The sequence below is a fragment of the Myzus persicae genome, unplaced genomic scaffold (genome assembly GCF_001856785.1).
Source record: "Myzus persicae strain clone G006 unplaced genomic scaffold, MPER_G0061.0, whole genome shotgun sequence".
NCBI lineage: Eukaryota > Metazoa > Arthropoda > Insecta > Hemiptera > Aphididae > Myzus > Myzus persicae.
In genome coordinates, this window is record NW_019102834.1 from 23,230 (window position 1) to 39,914 (window position 16,685).

Here is a 16,685-nt window from a genome sequence, read left to right on the forward strand (position 1 = left end):
GTATAAATGCATATTTTCGGTAACTTATGATTTTATATAGAGAACACTACACGAACATTTATTGTCTTCGTATTTGTGTATAATAAAAACTCACACTCAGACTATCACGTTCAGCTTTATTAGTTTAAAAATTAGAGTGAATCGACTTATTCTGAAACTTGTTGGTAAGAACATTATCTGTGTTTGTATGTGGGTTTTTACGATAAATCATTTTTTATGTTACTACCTTTTGTAAAAAGACTCTCAAACAAACACAGAAAATGTTCTTACCATCAATTTTAATAACCAGTTAGGTTAGTCTAATTTTTAAACGAACGAAGTTAAACGTGATCTGCTGAGCGTAAATTTGCTACCCATGTTATATTGTTATGCACTTGTAAGACGGAGACAACGAATGCCCGTGTAGCGTCCTCTGAGGACGTCATACTCACACATGTTGTCTCCGTCCAAAATGTACGTCAAGCAGTTCCAAATTTGTGTTTATAAGTTAATATTTTATATACTCATAAATTATTCGTAATTCTACTTAAAAATTCAAACATCGTAAGAAACCAACTAGGTATATAACACAGATAATGTTAATTAAATTTCAATGATATATCAATTATTCACTCTAAGCTAACGACACAAAATTAGAATTGCTCGATTTACATTTTGATATACCTATTGTTAAGCGTTAGTCAGATGGAGACAACGCATACCTACCTATATGTGGGATTATAGTACACTACAGCTTAATCCTTCATTAGTATAAGAATTTATTACAGTTAATACAAATGGACATGGCGTAAAACAACGGTCTATAAATTACACAATACATATAATCAATGGATACATGAACACATCAGTTATGGTTATAGCTTTAAAGTAATGTAAATCTTAATCACGGACAAACAAATATTGTAAAAGAACTATGATTTTAGACATACCTATATCAACTAGGTAGGTACTTATTTATATTTCTAAATTTGAAGGGAGTTTTTTTTCTGGTTCATAGTAGTATTGTATAAGTGAGCACATTATCTATATTCTGTAGCCTACACAGTTGATTGTAGATAATTAATATATGTTTCAATGTTTCATGATGTTAAGTTTAAAATTAAGAATAATTTAGACCATACCTTTTGGTTTTAACGGCATAGACAGTGTACTCTCGAATATCCGCCGTCTTCCGCGGAATCATCTACATACCTAATATGTATACAAAAATATATACCTACATGGCTACATACATTCATGATACATAGATTTATGCACATTATAAATCATTATCTGTTTAATTGGGTGATAATTTGTGATAGCCGATTACTCGTTAAAGACGTAAAATACAATACGCTCGTTTAATTTTATACCTTTTTTATGTACATTGTATTATGTTCCTTTAATACTATAGAGTATAGACCCTCGAATGTACATAATATATGTATCATATTTATCGGTTTAATTGGGTTGCGATAGTCGATTACGCGATAACGTATATTACATTGCATTACTTTGAGGATTGTCCGCGGAATTCGGTTATCCGTGGATGTCCTGAGCCTGACACCATATTCCGCGGATAATCGAGAGTACAATGTACCAGCAGGTACAATATCAGTACATTTATGTAACTATATGCACATGCAGTATGCACAAATTTTTTTAGTACACAACCGATTTCTTAATGTTTTCAGTTACCAATAGTATAATTAAAATGTATTTATTTATTAAAAGACAACATGGTTGATGATAATATGGTTACAATGTAAGTAATTATTTTTACAATAATCATAAATCATCGTTTGTACGTAATTATTATTATTTTATTTAAAAAAGAGCGGGATTTTTGAAAAAGTAACGCACCAACGTCTGTAGTACACCGCATTTTCACTGTAAGCGCTAGTAATTTTCATGTTTTGATTAGTACGCAACAAGCCGCTAGTTTTCGAGGGTGCACACACTGCACACCTACCTGATGCACACAAACATCGTGACAACGTATTATTGGCGCCATTGTCGACCATCCTAAAATTCTAACCTGTAGCTGTGTTTCTTTGCTCTTGCTTCGTTAATGTTTTTTTCTCTCAACGCTCGTGTAGTGAAACCGATGCCGGCTTTTTAACGTCGTTCGCATTGTGCTCTTAACGTACCTGTGTTATGAAATAAAATTTCTGCTGTGATTTTCTCGTATGTCGATAATTGTTTGATTCTAGATAGGTATCTACGAATTTTTTTTCGGGAATTTAGTTATTTACGCCCGTTGTGAAACGCCGCTCCGCTGTGCTTAGCGACATAACCAACAACCACCATGTCCGACAATCTCCCGTCCACCAAACTTGTGGAGCAAGACACTATGAATTTGGTAAATGTCCACTTTTGTTTGTAGCGACAAACGCCTTATTAATAATTTACTTCATTTCTTTCTAGAATATTTCTGATCCAACATGTTCATTTGAAGTAATTGGTCCTCAGACTACAATAAACGATGGTAAGGCATAACAACTTCTCATATTTATGTGTCATCATTTCGAGTAATTAATATATATTTTTATTATTATTAATAATATACGGCCTTGATAGACATTGTGTATCAATAAGAGTCCCCACACACTGCAGCAGTAAAATGAGTCCAGACACAATTTACCGCCACCACTGCGGCATCGTTAAGACAACAATTTTACGTTCGCCGCTCCAGTGTGTGTGAACCTTAACACAATTGTATCAATTATCCATGTTTCTATTCAGGGGCTTCTACTTAATATCTTACTCAAAAGCTTATTATTTAAATTAGTACATTATCGACAAGGGCTGATTGGTAATTTATGTTGGGTCAGAATATATGATTCAAACCATTTCATTGGCTACAAATGTAGCTTTTTCTTACCCTCCAAACAAAGTATTATTTTCCTTTTAATCTTATACAATGAATAGAATATTTAATTAATGTTCTCAGCATTGCTACACAAAAAAATTTATAAAAAAATTAGAATGAATCATTATTTGGTTTATTTGATTTAATAATAATATAATTAATCATTTTACTTGCCTGCGCGGGTATTTCATTTTATTTTTATACATGTAATTTTGTCATGGGCTTGTAGTTTCTAAGAAAATAAAATCTAGTAGTAAAAAAACTTTTAAAGTAAATAAGTATATTATATTATCTAATAGACACAATGACATTTTCAAATGCAATGTTTTTGACAACAATTAATTCAATTCACTGTCTTACTAATAGTAAAATAAATTACTTTAATAGCAATAATATAAATCCCCCAATATAGGTTGACAAATTGTCTGTGCTCAAAATGGTTTTTTTTACCCAATGATTTTATATCAGTGCCCAAATAGATACCATCTGTATAGTAGAGTGGTACTAACTTGCCTACCTTTTTCTGATTACTTATAGCATTGACTTTATATTATATAGTTAAGTTATCCTACCTATATATTAATGCTTATGTGTTTATTTTTTGTAATTTTTGTATTTTTGCGTACTGCTATTTAAATAAGTTTAAAAAAATATATAAACTATAAGGTTTAAAAGGAACTATACTTTGTGGTTTTTAAAAACCTTACCACTAGGCCCACTAGAATTTTGTTACAACTTACTTTTTCATAAGGGTGCAATCTATAAAATTATGATGAAATGTTGAAAAATTCTTTCATAACATAAGGTACTATCAAAAATAATCATGATGGCAGCTGATCACTTTCCCCGGTACGCATTTAACTGGAAAAACTACACAACAGATTTTTCTGAATTTATGTTCAGTTATTCCTGATTATCTTTTGAAGGTTTCTGTACTGATTTTAGCTTTCTATTTCCCCTTTAGCACTCTTCCTAAACATTCTAAACAAGTATTTAGGCAAAAAAAAAAAAATTTTAATAGTTGACATTGGTTACAGATAACCATATATATTATTTCTGGTATAAACATCCCTTTTTCTCAACATATACTGCACAATGTTTAATAATCTGCACACAAATCAATGCATTATTATTTCCGTTCAGATATTACTCAACCACTTAGCTTTAAAATATCCTAGTTCATTAAATATTACATTTAAATGAAACAAAAATTCACCATTGGTCAATATCTCTTATGGATACACATATAACAAACACATTTCTACGAATAGAACAACTGAAAACAACTACAGGACCTAGAAAATAATCCCTAATTCAAACAAATTTTCTTTATTGTTCACAGTACTACGCACGGCCAAATGGTAAAAATGTGATTAAACAAATTATGATTGCATACAATTGTCTGCATTGTATTTATACCTATTTTGTCATTTAGGCTAATAAAGCTATTCTATATAAATGTAAAATTGAGTAACAGCTACTAACCAATAAATATTAGAGGCAAAGTGTATGATTGAGGTTTATATCAAGATTTCAATAAAAGAACTTAATAATTGATCGATTTTGACAAAAAAAAATTGAAAATATTTCAACTGAAGCAAAACACAAAAGGTTAATGGATAGATTATGATGGTAGTTGGCTATAGAACAGATTTTTTTTTGGTGGCCTATATAGAAATAAACAAATGTTGACCAATTGGCATCAAAATGTGCACTCATATTATTTGTAATTCCGGATGTGATATTAGAGTATTAGAATAGAAGCCACAGTAACAACTTTTATATTTTGATTATCCAGACATACTTAACCTCTTTTTCTTAAAGTCCACTTTTTCAAATTTTTGAGATTTGTTGTACTACTTTTAGAATATTCTGTAGCAATACAAACTTTTGTGTTTTGAATAAGAGCACCCCTTTTTAATGTAAATTATTTATTGGATAATTTTTCTGAACATTATTTTGACTTATCCAGATTAATATTAATGTGTTTAGTTTTATTGCTAAAATTTGTTTATTAAGGATTATTGGTCTATGATGACTGGTTTGCAAAATATTATAGAGGTTATGGTGATTTAAAAATGTTTCAGTGATTAAAATTAATATATCAACATTAATCATTTGTAAAAATGGCCCAAGTATTATAAATACAGGAATAAATACTATATCTAATATTACATATTTTAGTTTATATTTTTGTAGAACCATTGTTCAGGACTTTTATTTTTAGTATGAACATTTTTTTAATAACTGAGTAACTATAAGATCAAATTTTGAATTATGTAAATCAACATTTTCAAAAAGTGGTCCACTAAGTAATTTTTCAGCAACAAAGGGAAGGTTCTCATTTGAAAAACAAAAGTTTGTTTTGCCACAGAACTCTTTAAGTAGGCAGTTCAAAATTTAAAAAAAAAAGTCTGATGCTATTTAAAAATTCCAAAAATCACAATTCAATAAATTCCATTAATTTTATTATTTCAAAATAAATAAACAATAACAAATACCTAAAACAACAATTTATTGAAAAATAAGAATTAATGCAAATTTTAATCACAATTTATGATAAAAAAAATAAACATTTACGGCATGGCTATGTGGAGAATATTGACCACTAGTACTTTATGGACTACTTTGTGATATATCAACGACACTACAACTATGCATTGTATAATTATTATTTTATTATGTTTCTTGTCTTGTATAGTTATTTATAAATTATCTTTACAGAATAAAAACACAATTTGATCCATGATCATTACCAGGGCTCGTAAGTTCATGCCCTAAATAAACGCCTAAATAAGCATGCCTTTATGCACTCAAAATTTGCAAAATATGCATTGAAATATCCCTTAAAAAGTCGCATTTGTATGCACTAAATATCTAAAACTATGCACATAAAAAATGCTGACTTATAAAAATTTTAAAGTATTTTAATTATAAAATGTAATTATAAAGTAATCATGAAGTTTTTACTACTGTATAGCTATTTAATTTAATAATTTTATGTTGCGACCGAATTCCCAAAAGATATATATAATATTATAATGAGAAATTATAAACTATGGTTTTTTTTTTCTGTTTAATGTTGATTCTTCAATAGTATTTCCATAAAAAAATGCAAATCGATATAAATATATAATAATATGAATAGACTTTTCAAAATCATGTATAAAATGCCTGATAAAATAGAAATATGCATAATTATGCCAAATAGGCCAAGAACCTCCAAATATGCAAAATAAGACTTCACATATTTAACTGTGGTATCTTGAAATTAATTTATATGACCTCTAGCATTGCAAATGTATATGCAAATGCATGAACTTCAGAGCCCTGATCATTGTCCTTATTATATAAGCTAAAAATTCCCAAATTGCGAGTCGCAACCCAAAAGTGGCTCACAATTATATTTTTGATGGGTCACATAAAGTTTTGAAATACTTATGTATTATATATATTTTATAATATAAAATATTAGATAAATTATTATAAAATATATTATACAATATACATAAACAGAAAAGATATATTTTGTGTATAAAAATGATAAAATTATTCTTAAGTATTTTCTGTGTAGCTATATTGTACATATTTTATTACTTTTTGTTAACATTAGAATTTGAATGGTCCTTTAAATGTAATTTGTTGAGTTTTTCTAGCATTTTACATAATTATTTAAATTGTATCTAAAATATAATATTAATAAATAACAAGAAATAGATTGGCAATTATGACATATTCTGTGTGAAAACTAAAGTTTAAAGTGTAATATTAAACATCTAAAGCACCTAAGTCGCGATTCCTTTTTTTATATACCAACTTGACATATTTCAAATGGTTACGGCTAACCTTCACTTGTGCGATAATGTAAATTTATTCTTGAATCTAATTTTTCATATTTTGAAGATTCAAAGAATAAATTAAATTATTCTTGCTACCTAATATTTTCATTGTTTTTTTAGTGAATTTTGTACCACTGTATCACAGTTCACAGCCAGTAATAGAAATTGGATTTTCTTAAAAATTAAAAATTTAGCATAACTTATAAATTATATACATAATTATAACAAGGATTTTTATACTGTAGTTTGTTGCTTGCATGATGTTAATTATCATTCTGGATTGTTTTTAAAATTTAAAGTGACAGTTTTTTTTATATTTACTTTGTTACAGACTCCAACTATGATAATATCCAGAATAGTGCATGTAGTAAAACGATGGCAGTGAAGACAGGTAACCAAAAATCAGAATGTGATATCATTTCATCCAAAAATAAAAATATCAGATGTAGTGAAGAAAATCTAAACCATAATGATAGCACAATGAGAGAAGTCTTATTTAGTGATGGCAACAGTTTGGAAATGAATGACATATTAAGTGATGACAATGACAGCGATTGGGAAGATATTGATGACAATGATGGTGACAATAATGACAATGTTTTATTATGTGATGACAAGGGTTTAGAAAATATGCATTACAACAATGATCCTAACTTTTTAATTGACGACAGCGATTGGGAAGATATTGATGACGATCATGATTCTGTCTTTTTAAGTGATGTCAACAGTTTGAAAAATAATGATGACCATAATGATGCTGCCATATTAAGTGATGACAATGACAGCGATTGGGAAGATATAGATGACAGCGATTGGGAAGATATAGATGACAGCGATTGTGCTGATGATAACATTGTTTCAATAAGTAATGGCAGCCGTTCGGAAAATATTGAAGCATCATCAAATAATACACAAAATGATTCGCCAATAGACCCTATACTGTCAACATTGAATTTTGAACAAGCAAAAGTATATAATTATATGAATTCAAACCCCAAAATACAAAGTTTGATATATGAACGTTCTTGTGATGATACTATTGTGATGTATAATAGCGATGAAATTCTTGAAATTCTTGAAGCTAGACGAGTTTTAGGTGGTAAATCGTTTTTTTTAGTCAAGTGGAAAAATTGGTCAGTAGGATTTAATACATGGGAATGTTATGCAGCTCTACATAAATCGCAACAACACATTATTGATTGTTTTGATAAAAAACGAGTTTTTAAAACACCCATAAATATAATGCATCTAATGTTAAATAGACACATTATTACAGAATTGTTTGAAGCATTCAGAACTCCGACTGGATTATCTTTCCCATCATATTCTCTTGATTGTGTTTCTCATTTATTGAATACTCTTGAATACCCTGAACATGATGAAACATTGCGAAAAAAGTTCATAAGATCATATTTGTCAACAATATCTTTAGACTTTTTTAGACAACTGCAATTTCAAAGTCTCAGACAGTGGGAAATAGATATAAATGTAATTTCAATAAATTTCAATGGTCAAAATATTAAAGTAGAAAATAACATGGACCTTGAAGAACCACCGAATTCATTTGTGTACATACCTAATTGTACTACTGAAGCCAAAATTATCGTCCCAGGAAATCCTCCATCAGGTTGTCTTTGTAAAAAAGCCTGTCAATCTTCTACTGATTATTGCAACAAGATCTCTCATGCTTATGATATGTACAAGAAATTAATAGTATTCTCTGATTGTCCAATATTTGAATGTAATAAGGAATGTAAATGTATGTCATCTTGTATTAATAGAGTAGTTCAACATGGTAGCAATGTGAAAGTTTGTATTTATAAATCTAGGTTCCCTGGCTGGGCATTAAAGTCTTATGAAACCATTGAAAAGGGTCAGTTTGTAGGCATATATGCTGGTGAAATTATTACAGTTAAAGAATATAATCAACGTTTACAAAATTCTTCATCTTCTATCGATTACACATGGGAAATTGACTTCAACGATACAAATAATTTTAAATGTGTTGTTGATAGTACACATTATGGCAATTTCACAAGATTCATTAATCATTCATGTGAGGCAAACTTGAGTATGCACACTGTGTGGATTGATTGCTTGGGTTCATATTTTCCACAATTGGCCTTATTTGCTAAAAGAAATATTTTTGCTGGGGAACAACTTACTATTGATTACTTTATCAGGAGAAGTAAAGATTCTTTGAAAGAGAGTGGTATTAAATGTCAATGTGAGATGAAAAACTGTAAAGGCTATTATTTTTAATGAATAATTTTAGTTTTAAGAATTAAATATACGTGTAGTTATGAATAATGATATTTTATTTTCATAGAAAACAGTGCCTTTTTTATACTAATTTATATTATTATTTCATTAATTGATCAGACTTAATAAATAAAATTTTTTTCTTATAAATTTAAATTTAAAAAAAAAGATTGATATTTTATTTTGTTAGAAAATGATTATACTAATATGTTATACTTGAACATTTTAATGTTTGAAAAAGTATTGTTAAAAGTAGTAATTAAATGTGAAACGAATATTTTTTTATCAATCTTATTAGTTTAAGAAGTAAGATTAAGTAACTATTTTTTTTTTGTACTTAAGTATAATAGATCGTGGTTTATAACTAAAATATTTTTTGATATTATACTAAACTTAAAAAGAAGTAGAATTGATATTGTATTTCGTTAGAATAGTGGTATACTCTTAATATGTAACCTTTTTTCTGATACAATATTGAAATATATTAGAATGTAAATTGAAATTAAAATTAAACAATTGATATTTTATTTTATTTTATCATTCTTAATTTATAAACAGTTGAGTAGAAACATAAAAAAAGTATTTTTGAATGAAATATTATAAAATTAATTATTTAGACATAATATTGTGGTATTGCCTGTTCAAGAGTGACACATAATAAAGGCTACCTCTGTGCCTTACCTCCAAATTAGAATGACTACTAGGGCCTCAGATACCGCAGCGCTATTCGATTTAAGTAAATCACCTTTGGTATTTTATATATTAACAATCATTATCATATCTCACCCCGTGTTTTGTAATATTATATTACAATTATAAAGGACGTGTAATTCCGCCCGCAGGTTATGTGCTATTACTATATTCCATTTTTGAATCTCGGAAAATCTCATTCATGTTACACATGTATACACTTGATTAAGTTTTGTTTTAAGTATGTAGTATTATTGTTATGCTTACAAAAATTAATGAGCTAATACATATCAGCTATATACATACGACGCAGTCCATCCTGCTTGATGCCCTCAAAAGTATGTAGGATGAACGCAACATTATATTAATGAATAATACATAAATTAAATACTAAGTATAATACAGTTAATAGGTAGGTATTAAAATTTGTTTTATTTTCAGATAATGAATCTAAATTATAAAATAATGAATCTTATGTTTTGTAACAAAAGGCAGTTTTTAATACAGTTCATAAATATAAATTTATTTATACATTAGTTTTAATTATTTGTAATAAACTTCTTACATTCAATTAAGCTCTTAAAGAATTATTATGAATATTAATAATAAATGTGATGCTATGATAAAAATGGTATAAAATAAATTTAATAGAACTATAATTAGAATGATATTGTATAATATGATGTTACTTATTATATTACTTTGAAGATACAAAGATAAACAATTTTAATGGTTTATGGAAAATACAAATTACAACATAATATTTGGTTAATACTATTAAAGCAAATTAAATTCTTCATTAACACAATACCAGATGTCATAGTATAGATTTAAAACAATTATCATAAAGCAACCTTTAATATTGTAATAACAATTAAATCAATCATTATCTAAAATTAAAGTTTAAATAGTTAAAAGAAATTTCTCTAGAAAATTGTAGTTATTACTTAATTAGTATTAGCTCAATTATGAGCTGTTATATTGCTTGAAAATAGCTGTATTATTCAAAATAAGCACTCTTAAAAAAACAAATATACAAATTTAGCGTTTTAGAAAATTAAAACTATTTCATTATTTCTGATAAGCAATGATGTTAAAAGAACCCTTAATTTAGAATCAATGAGCAGTAATTTGGTATTAAATGACATTTTTTAAATATTTTTAATTGTTCAGGAGCAAAAAATGAAATCATTAAAAATTTGGTAGCTTAGTTTATATGCATACAAATTAACTATTACAAATTATTAATGTCGCTTATGACAAACAGCTGTTAAAATTTGGAGAAACATCAGTGTTAGTTGAACAGATACAGAATGCTGGTCTATATTACAAAGAATAACAAAATATGTCATTTATGACCTTTTGCCTATCCACCATCGAAAAGTCAATGTATCTAGTTTCTACGATAAATTAAAATAAACTATAAAAATATCAACCAAATATAAATCTTAAATAATTAGATACAAGATGAATAAAAGAATGGTGTTCATCTCTTACAGCGATAAATCTTATAACTGTAGCACAGGGTGTCATTAAAACTACATATTTTAACAATGCAAGAATAAAGTTACATTAAATTAAGGCTTGCTTAAAAGTAAAAATTAAATGTATACAAAATAATATCTTAAAATGATAATACTTTTTTATTTTTCAGTTACTTAATACAGATGTGAATCATTCAAATATTAAAACTAAATAAAGTGTAAATTCTTCAAAATGATTATTATTTCAATAATACTAGTTTTAAATGGACGGAGTCAGTTACTTAATACAGTCAAAATTGTATTTACTCACATTTTACCATACTAAGATTTAAATGATTTAAAATAGATAAAAGAGTTCATTAAAACAAAATGAGATTATTAGTTTCATAAAAAATAACTGCTGCTAGGTACTAGATTTTGGAAATGGTAGAATTTAATATTTGTCTGACTGAAAGTTACAATCAACAACATATCCTAATGGTCAAAATTGAAAATATTTTTTATTAAAAATGAAAAATAAATTTTAGGTTATCCTTTGAACTCTATATCAAATTTAGTTTGTGATTCTTTCAAATATTTTCTTTTTTTCACTTGTATGTTTGTTTCTACCAAATAAAATGCTCCAGCTCCAAGTAAAGTAAAAAAACTTGCAATAGCCACACCAAATGCCCAACCAAAGAAGTTGTTGTCGTGGCCAGGCATCCAACCTGGACGGTTGGCAAACAAAGCAAATATTAACACTGATATTGCGGCACATACACCTAAAATAAAATAAAATATGTATATAGAGTAACAAATTATGAATATTTATAACAATATATAATAAACATTGAATTTACCAGATATAATCAATGTTACTCCCAATGCAAAAGTTATTTGTACAAAATGTTTTTCTTCGGGTGTACAACATAAAAGAAACATTGATGAACCAACAGCTGATACTAATGTTCCTAGGAATGTAATTGTGTAAAAGAACTGAGTTGCCACAATGTAAACTACAAAAACAAATTAAAGAATTTAAAATGTTGAGAAACTGAACAATATTAATTTACTTACATGGCAACAAAAATCCTTTGATTTCATCATATCCTTTGGTGAAAGGGTCAAATATCCAGTGGCATCCAACAAAATATCTTCGCTCTGCTGGGTCATTAGGATCAGCTAATGAGCGAAAACAATGAGTCCACAAACCAAATCTTTCTAATTTTGCACCTAAAAAAAGTTAAAAAAATATGACAAAATTAAAAATTAAAAAAATAGGTTGAAAAAAAATATATTTACCTGTGATTCTCTCATCGCTGACTAACCAACTGGCCGAAAAAAATGAAACGAGCACAAACACTAAAGCCAAAACGTATAAGCCAAGTGCTATGTTACCAGCCATGCTACGCTTTTTCATTCTATAAAAACAAATATATATTTTTCTAAGTCAAGACAGTATAAAAAAAAATTAACAATTTCCTAAAGGTATTTTATGACAATATTATGAATTAAAACATATTGAATTAGGTACAACATTTATGCTTATGTTTATAATTATAAAGGTAAGTAATAATATTATTATTATCAAACATATATTTATAATAGCCACATATTTAAAAAGCTATGTTGATTAGATTAAAAATTCTATTCAACATTTAAATTTGTTTTTAATTCTATATTTCATTTGAAGTTTTATCGGTATTAATAAAAACATCATGCTAAATTAAATTAATCATTTTAATTTTTAAGTAACCTATAATTCATTTTTAAGTTATTAGTTATTGGTTATTGCTAAGGAACAGATCTTATTGTAAATACGTATTTTTATTGGAATGAGATATTTTTAATCTGATAACAAATGTATACCATTTAGATTAGAATAATTGAAATAAATGCAATTTTTTTACATATTTGGTAAAGATTTTAGTAATTTTTGATTTCTTCGTGGATTTTTAATAACAACAAACATTATCTGCTTTATTTGATTGGCATCCGTGTATTGATATGCTGCTATTAAATACAACATCAATCAGTTAAATAGGAAAGAAAGCTTAACATTTCTTAAAATTACAAGATGAGTAATTTTTAATGATAATTTCAAAACTAATAACTACCACCGCTATCAATAAAGTAAACAATTTGATGAAAAATGTTATTTAAAAATAATTTAACATATATTGCAGCCAATTTTGGTTTTTTGATATGTACATTAAAACAGGAAACCCAGACTATGCTTTTGTGAAAGTTTACACATTGTCGAAGAGGTGCAAAATAAATTAGAAAGAGCATAAGGACATAGGAAATTTAGTTACAGAAACTTTGCATATGTATCCAGGATAATTAGACATACATACAGGACCAAACCATACAGAATCATAAAACGTTTAATTCACATCATTTTATGTAGCTAATATGAAGTCTGTTCTCATTACACCAGTCGATATTAAATATTTGTTCAGAGAGTATGAAATAGTCTCCAAATTTTGTAACATATTTAACATTTCTTTTTTCATATTTTGATAAAAATAAGCATATATTTAGGTATGTACATAATTTGATTTTTTTTTTAATAAAGTCAGTTCTCTGGTTATGAATCATTAAAACTGCCTATATTTTACCTGTATTTTTATTGTTAGAAATTATTTTTATATGGTATTGTATTATTGTACACAATTACAATGTTATGTTTTTTTTTAACAAATACATGCAATAAGCTATTACTATAAGTGACTGTTCGCTTTTCATGTTTGAAAAAACCAAGTTCTTTCTATAGACAGCAAGATTTGGCAAGTTTCTTATAAAAAGAATTTGTTCCATTCCTTGTCCCTTAAAAAAATTTTTTTCCTTTGTCGTTCTTTGGAAAATGAACGAGCTCTTTTTTTTAGTTCCAAATAAAATAAAAATTCTTATTTAATCATAAATGTTATTTTTTCATATCTTTTATTTATATTTATTATTTTTTAAACAGTAAAAATTAATATTATATTATACTATATTAACTTTGATACTCAATAACGATCACTAATTAGCAATATACACACTAAGAAAAATAAAATTTAAATTTAAATTATTTACATATCTGTGTAAATTGGAACTCGAAAGGAACAAAAATATTTGTTATTTTTCCTTGAAAAAAAATAACTTTAATTTTCTCATTCTTTTTTATAAAAAAGAATTTGTTAGATGTGTCCTTTTTAAAAAAGGAATTTGTCCCAGAAGTCACTTCCTTTTAGAACTCGTTCCTTCCAAACACTGATAGACAGTATACATAGGTACCCAATAATACTATGGATTTTTGTTGAAAAATAATATAAATTAAAATTACATTTCAAGTAACCAAAAAAAGATATACTTATTACTTGCAAACAGCAGAGTTCTAGACTTCTAGTAAGTAATATTCCATGAAATAATATGTAGAGAATAACAAATTGATTTATACAACGATTTATTTATGTTTTACTAATGATTAAATTAACACTAAATCATAAGCTACATATGATACATCAGTGATAAGTTGCATAAGTGTGCATTGGCTACATAATAGCATTTGTTATTGGAGCAGTTGAAAACGTGATATTAATAATTTAACAATTATGTTATAAGTGTACCTCAGGTCATTGTTTTTTGTTGATCCTGACATCGTGCTGGTAAGCCACGTATGATACAAATAAATCAAAAACAGTCAATGGCATGCCACACACAAAACACAAGACAAACCTAAATTAGTGCAAAAAGCAATGTTAACATTTTTTTCTATTTAGTACTTAGAGTCAACCTTAAGATACATAAATATTGAATACAGATTAAAGGTATCAATTATTACTGTGTTAGATTAAATAAAAACGAAGTTCTATGGTTACCTGCGTGAGCAATCGGGACAGCGTTTGCAGTAGGAACCAGAAATATCCGAATAAATTACTGATACGATAAAGAAAAACCTGCCTCGTCGTGAAGAAATATGAGTAGTTACTTTCTCACATCAATCGGATAGACAAACTAACGCGCTCGCAAACACGACTACCTACGTGATTGCAAAAACAGTTGACACAGATCGCGAGATGATCAGAAAGAAGAAAAAACGATAAGAACTGAGTAGTTAAAACAAAAAATGACCGGCGGACGGCAGTTGAACACTGACACTACAGCCCGTTGGTTGCTCGGAATTTGGAGTTCACGTTTACGGTGGTTTAAGGTCGTTTGTAATTGTCGTGTTATATTATCTAGAAAACGATCGACAGAGATCACCGGACCACGTCTGGAGAAAGGCTAAAACACAACGGCGCCAAAAGTTCTTATCAAGTAAATAATAATTATAAAGTACACACGTCGTACATGGCAATCGAAAACGACACGGAAAAAAGCGTCGGGTCACCGTAGTGGGGACTAACCGTCGAAAAGGAAAACTGGTCGCCGCCCGGTACTGATCTCGCTTTGAACAGAGTGTAGTTCACAGTGTACACATACGAAAATAGGTCGCGACATACCACAATCGATCTCTAGCCGGTTAGCAGTAGACAGTACTATAGTGGTTAGAGGAGAGCGTCGCTAGGACGCTACTTTTTGTCAGATTTGATAAGAACATTCGCTCAAAGCGCACTCTGATCCAACGTTCGTAAGCCGTCGTCACTGGTCATAAATATTACAGTCGTTGACAGATGCGGCTGCGCTTTTCAGTCGGTGTATACCAAACTAGTCTCGGCTTCGAGCCTCATCAAGTCGTTCGTAAATTATTGTATTAAATTAACGACCTCAGCTGACAATGACAATATTAATAGATTAATGTGATTTGGAAACTATGGAATATACTAATCCAGTTGGATATTTATTAATTTAAGCCACAATTCGTTGTCATGCGGTACATATATCAAATACTATATATATGCATAATATGTACGATATGCCGTATTATGATATAGTAATTCCTTGCGTCTAAATACGAAGAACCCCTGGTTTTTCGTTATTCCGCCGCCGCTGCCGTTGCCCGGCGCCGCTGACGTGTCATTCCGCCTGGCGAGAACCGTAAACATGTTATGGACTCGACATTGTCTATCTACACCGAGCGCAGAGCTTGAAACCAACATGGCGGACAGAGAAACGACGCTCCTCTCTCGAGCCTCTCTCGCACACGAATTTCACGATTTTGGATCGACGCGGCGTCCAACAGCTGTTTAACACCATTGGGCCTATGAACTCAAAATTCGTACTGGTTATCAGCTATAATTTCTTATCATGGATCCGGTGTACTGGAATTTGTTGTAAATAAAAGACGTAACATCAGCGTTCAGCGTTTTCCATACGACTGATGCGTTTAAAATTTAAATTATGTCTCATAAAATGTGGAATATCATTTCACAACTAGACGTGCGGACAGTGCGGTGTTTTATGTGTTACATGCGTGCACTCCATAGACTTTTTACTACACAGTATCATAGTGGTCTAGACAAGAACCGAATAAAGGCGAAACACATTTTGTCCACCCGATAATGGGCTACATGGGTAGCCTACTTAAAACATTTTACGGCGTTGAATATAATATTACGCCGAGTACCTATATTTTAGCTTCTGATCAAACATGTA

At 28.7% G+C, this 16,685-nt stretch overlaps 2 protein-coding genes across 3 annotated transcripts; one reads left to right on the forward strand and one right to left on the reverse strand.

Moving 5' to 3' along the window:
* The first annotated feature begins 1,942 nt into the window (after nt 1-1,942).
* Nucleotides 1,943-9,025, forward strand: LOC111033215 (histone-lysine N-methyltransferase SUV39H2-like). Its single transcript, XM_022313855.1, has 3 exons — nt 1,943-2,341; nt 2,407-2,467; nt 7,022-9,025. The coding sequence occupies exons 1-3, from the start codon at nt 2,288-2,290 to the stop codon at nt 8,950-8,952; spliced, it is 2,046 nt and encodes a 681-aa protein (XP_022169547.1). The 5' UTR covers nt 1,943-2,287; the 3' UTR covers nt 8,953-9,025.
* Nucleotides 9,026-11,305: 2,280 nt separating this feature from the next.
* Nucleotides 11,306-15,748, reverse strand: LOC111033217. Of its 2 annotated transcripts, XM_022313859.1 has the most exons (6): nt 14,969-15,748; nt 14,717-14,825; nt 12,408-12,526; nt 12,183-12,338; nt 11,966-12,121; nt 11,306-11,887 (listed from the first exon to the last, which is right to left on the reverse strand). In XM_022313859.1, the coding sequence occupies exons 2-6, from the start codon at nt 14,746-14,748 to the stop codon at nt 11,655-11,657; spliced, it is 696 nt and encodes a 231-aa protein (XP_022169551.1). In that variant the 5' UTR covers nt 14,749-14,825; nt 14,969-15,748; the 3' UTR covers nt 11,306-11,654. The 2 variants fall into 2 exon arrangements, with proteins under 2 accessions (XP_022169551.1, XP_022169552.1); XM_022313860.1 differs by lacking the exon at nt 14,717-14,825 and having other exon boundaries at nt 14,969-15,746.
* Nucleotides 15,749-16,685: the final 937 nt, after the last annotated feature.

Coding starts and splice junctions, on each gene's coding strand:
- LOC111033215 (XM_022313855.1), top strand. CDS start 2,288: ATGTCCGACAATCTCCCGTCCACCAAACTTGTGGAGCAAGACACTATG. Junction 2,342..2,406: donor AGCAAGACACTATGAATTTG/GTAAATGTCCAC, acceptor ATTTCTTTCTAG/AATATTTCTGATCCAACATG. Junction 2,468..7,021: donor TCAGACTACAATAAACGATG/GTAAGGCATAAC, acceptor ACTTTGTTACAG/ACTCCAACTATGATAATATC.
- LOC111033217 (XM_022313859.1), bottom strand. CDS start 14,748: ATGTCAGGATCAACAAAAAACAATGACCTGAG. Junction 12,122..12,182: donor CAAAGGATTTTTGTTGCCAT/GTAAGTAAATTA, acceptor TTGTTTTTGTAG/TTTACATTGTGGCAACTCAG. Junction 11,888..11,965: donor AGTAACATTGATTATATCTG/GTAAATTCAATG, acceptor ATTTTATTTTAG/GTGTATGTGCCGCAATATCA.